The 1,743-nt window shown below is 44.9% G+C and overlaps 1 protein-coding gene across 1 annotated transcript; it reads right to left on the minus strand.

Moving 5' to 3' along the window:
- Positions 1-400: 400 nt before the first annotated feature.
- Positions 401-1,432, minus strand: LOC103599101 (olfactory receptor 1L4-like). The gene has a single exon (XM_008583193.1). It carries the CDS (start codon positions 1,334-1,336, stop codon positions 401-403), a length of 936 nt encoding a protein of 311 aa, XP_008581415.1. The 5' UTR covers positions 1,337-1,432.
- Positions 1,433-1,743: the final 311 nt, after the last annotated feature.

Here is a 1,743-nt window from a genome sequence, read left to right on the forward strand (position 1 = left end):
TCTTTTCCAGGAAGTCTTTCCTAATCCCCTACCACCTCATGTAGTTTCTTCCAAAAGTGAATATACCTTTATTACTCCTTTAGTACTGGCTGTTGTCAGGGTTATGAAAGTTATTTCTAGATAGCTTTATCCCACTGTATGGTTGTCAGTCTATTGAGGATGGCAGAAACTCTTTTCCTGAAATCTGATTCGTAGCAGTACCTAGTCTGGGATTGCATATGTATATGGTCAAGGTCACTGATAGAAACCAAGTGTTTTGCTCCCTGTTCAGTGTTCTCACTGGTATCTAACACCACTTCTCATGATCTCTTAGAGTGCCATGTGGAAAAGGGGTAGGAAAGAAGGATAATCTGAAAATCTCTTAGGTCATCTCCTAGTTATGACATTCCATCATTTTGTTCTATGAGTGAATTCTGTCTCTTAATTTCTTCAACCCCCTTTTCATATCTTTGTTTCTCAGGCTGTAGATGAAAGGATTCAGCATGGGTGTCACTACTGTGTACATAATTGTGGCTACCCGGTCCTTCACCACTGAGTACATGGACAGAGGCCGAAAATAGACATAGATGATACTCCCATAGAACAGGACCACCACGGTGAGGTGGGAGCCACAGGTGGAGAAGGACTTCCACTTCCCAGCTGTGGAGGGGATTCTGAGCACAGTGGTGATGATTCGTAGGTAGGAGAAGAGGATGCACAGGAAGGGGGTCGCAATGACAGCCAGGGTCTCTGTCATGACCACAATCTGGCTGGAGGACGTGTCAGAGCAGGACAGCTTTAGCACAGGCTGGGTATCACAGAAAAAGTGCTTAATGACATGGGAAGCACAAAAAGACAGGTGAGACATGAGTAGGACACGGAACAGAGAGTGCAGGTGGGAGATAGTGCAAGAGCCCAGCAGCATGAGGAGGCAACGTCGTGGGTTCATAATCACATGATAGTGGAAGGGTTTGGAGATGGCCGCCAGTCGGTCGATGGCCATGGATGCCAGTAGGTAGCTGTCAGTGTTCCCAAAAGCCATGAAGAAGTACATCTGGACCAGGCAGCCCACATAGGAGATAGACTTTGTGTCTGATAGTAAATTCACCAGCATCTTGGGTACAATGACTGTTGTGAAGCAGATATCCATGAAGGACAAATTGCTGAGAAAAAAGTACATAGGTGTATGGAGCCTGGGGTCAGAGTGGATGGCCAGGATGATGAACACATTCCCCACCACAGTGACCAGGTACATGATGAGGAAGATGGCAAAGAGGGGTTTCTGCAGCTGAGGGTTGGAAGAGAGGCCCAGGAGGATGAAGCCCGAAGTGCTGCTACTGTAATTCTGTAACTCCATGTCTCTGGACCTCCTTGACAGGGTTTGGGGAAGGAACGGGAGAGATGCAAATGTGAATTTGATCAAGATATTTTCTTCCCTAACCTTGAGTCTATAAAAAAAAAACCCCACTGCTATTTGTTAGAATTTTAAAGAATATTTTCTTTAAGAAAGTACAGAGATTTCCATTCCTCTGGGTATATACCCAGAAGTGGGATTGCTGGATCATATGGAAGATCTATCTGTAGTTGTTTGAGAAACCTCCATACTGTTTTCCATAGTGGTTGTACTAGTTTATAGCCCCACCTACAGTGCAGGAGTGTTCCCTTCTCTCCACACTCTTGCTAGCATTTATTATTCACCGTCTTTTTGATTATAGCCATTCTAACTGGGGTGAGGTGGTATCTCAACGTAGTCTTAATTTGCAT

This window comes from Galeopterus variegatus, unplaced genomic scaffold (genome assembly GCF_000696425.1).
Source record: "Galeopterus variegatus unplaced genomic scaffold, G_variegatus-3.0.2 Scaffold2849, whole genome shotgun sequence".
Classification (NCBI taxonomy): domain Eukaryota; kingdom Metazoa; phylum Chordata; class Mammalia; order Dermoptera; family Cynocephalidae; genus Galeopterus; species Galeopterus variegatus.